At 50.3% G+C, this 2,297-nt stretch overlaps 1 protein-coding gene across 1 annotated transcript; it reads right to left on the minus strand.

Annotated features, from left to right (window-relative positions):
- Nucleotides 1-27: 27 nt before the first annotated feature.
- On the minus strand, nucleotides 28-1,722 carry LOC109509810 (protocadherin Fat 1-like; the record flags this gene model as incomplete). Its single annotated transcript, XM_019859663.1, has 4 exons — nucleotides 28-165; nucleotides 309-523; nucleotides 1,003-1,389; nucleotides 1,489-1,722. Coding segments are annotated over 4 exons (974 nt in total), but the record flags the coding sequence as incomplete, so codon positions are not given.
- Between the last annotated feature and the right edge of the window lie 575 nt (nucleotides 1,723-2,297).

Raw genomic sequence — 2,297 nt, forward strand, 5'->3', positions numbered from 1 at the left:
TCAAAGACAAGTTGGTGTCATATTCACCTGTTCCCGGTCCAGCTGCCGGGCCACTTTGAGCTCGCCTCGTATGGGGTCGATGATGAAGGGGCTGCCGCCGTTGCCGTCCATGACGGCGTAGCGCACGCGGTTGTACGACGGCCCGTCTGCATCCTCGGCCATCACCTGAGAATCAAAACAAAAGCGCAGCGTTCACATCCGGCATCCGATGCTTTGGTCTAAATGGATTTATTGTATTTATACATCGCATCATTTCCTGTCAAACAGCCTTGAAACGGGAAGCGTCCATTCTTTGAAGCTGGTCTCACCGTCAAGACAGTCTTGCCCAGCTCGGCGTCTTCGCCGACGACGGCGGCGTAGACGCGCTGGCTGAAGACGGGCGCGTTGTCGTTGACGTCGGTCACGTTGATGTTGACAGTGGCCATGTCGCTGAGGGGCGGCGAGCCCCCATCGGTGGCCTCCACAGTGATGTAGAACTCGTGAGACAACTCGTAGTCCAGCGGCGCGATCACAAAGATGTCGCCTGAGGAACGCAGGATAACATTTTTTGACGATCAGCTGTCAATCACGGCAGCCCTTCACGCCTCGTGACCATTTTCACACAATTTAGAGTCGCGAATGAACAGAACGTATGAATTTGGGTCAGAGACAATGTAGAATCTTCAATGAAGCTCGCGTACGAGTTCATGTAAACCTCAAAGACCACATAGTATTTGGGATTATTTTTTCCAGATTTTTTTTCTCTAGAGACATATGTTTTAATATTTTTACATGTTCTCTCAATTTTGTACCCCTCCCCCCCAGATTTGCATTGAAATGGGACAGTACATTTCCTTTTAAACGGTAGGAATTATTTGTTTTCAAACATGCCGCCATGTAGTGGCTGACAGTTGAATTACACCCAAAATAAATAGGAGGCAAAACTAACAGAGGTGTAAATCATAGAAAAAATAATCTGTGAAATTGTGTGACTACAACTCCAGAATTAGTTTGGTCCCATACCCGTGCTCGGATCCACGCTGAATGCCCCGTGCTCGTTTCCGCTGACGATGCTATATGCGATCTCCCCGCTGGCCTCCACGTCTCGGCTGGCGGCCTGGACCCTGAGCACTTGTCCGCCCACAGCCGCGTCCTCGGGCACGGCGGCGGCGTACTCTCGCCGTTCGAACACGGGCGGGTTGTCGTTGATGTCCAGCACAGAGACCAGCACGCGGCACGTCGCCCACAGGCGTGGCGAGCCGCGATCGGCTGCGCGGGCCTCCAGCTCGTACAGGGCGCGCGCCTCGCGGTCCAGCGGTCGTTCTAGGCTGATGATGCCGCTCAGTTCGTCGATGGCGAACCAGCCGTCGGCAGAATCCAGCAGCGAGTAGACCACGTCGCCATTTAGACCTGGCAGCCCCCCCGAAAGACATACTCAACACACCGCCAACTTTGACAATAATGTGACATTTTCACAGTCTAATGGGAAGAGAGAGAATAATCGCTCACCGCTGTCGGCGTCGTCGGCCTGCAGCTTAGCCACGAAGGTTCCCGTCTCGGTGTTCTCGAAGACGGTGATGGCGTACGGGTCGGCGGCGAACTCGGGTGCGTTGTCGTTGACGTCACGCACGGACACGTGCACGTTGGCCTCGCAGAAGCGCCCGGCGCCATCCACCGCTCGCACTTTGAAGCGGTACTCGTCGCACTCCTCGCGGTCCAGGGGCTTCAGTGTCTTCAGTTCACCTGAAAGTGACAACGGGACACGTTAAGGACGCACTTTTGGTCTTCAAAAAAAGAAACGTTTTACAAATCAAAAAGGTCCTCAATAATGAATATTATGTACTCATGACTTTTTGAAATACAATCAAAGGGGATAAACGTTAAAATTTAGCGATTTTGGATTGCTAGCATCTCGTAAGCTTTAGTTAGTGAAAAAGCTTGAATAGACTGAGCCAGAGTTAGTCCGGTTATTCATGCTGTATGGACAAAGGTCATCTAATATATGCATGAATTCAGAAAGAAAAAAAACACCACCTAATTATGTACATTTTCCAGCACCTTGCGATGCAAAAAGCACCCAAAGCATGTAATTAAGCCAGATGGGTACACAATGCCAAAGAGTGCGCTGACACAGTAAAAGGGAACATTAGTGCCTCTTATAGCAGATTTTCTCCATCTCGTACGCTATGATTTATACATTAACGGCAACTTTATGATGACCCTCCTGGGCGGCAGAGCTAAATGTAGGGGGCTTGATGTCTTATAGTCGAAATGTGCTTTCATGCTTTTAACTTCATTTTGAAGAGGAAAAAAAAAAA

The sequence above is a fragment of the Hippocampus comes genome, unplaced genomic scaffold, assembly GCF_001891065.2.
Source record: "Hippocampus comes isolate QL1 unplaced genomic scaffold, H_comes_QL1_v1.1 C17043075, whole genome shotgun sequence".
In the NCBI taxonomy this organism is placed as follows: domain Eukaryota; kingdom Metazoa; phylum Chordata; class Actinopteri; order Syngnathiformes; family Syngnathidae; genus Hippocampus; species Hippocampus comes.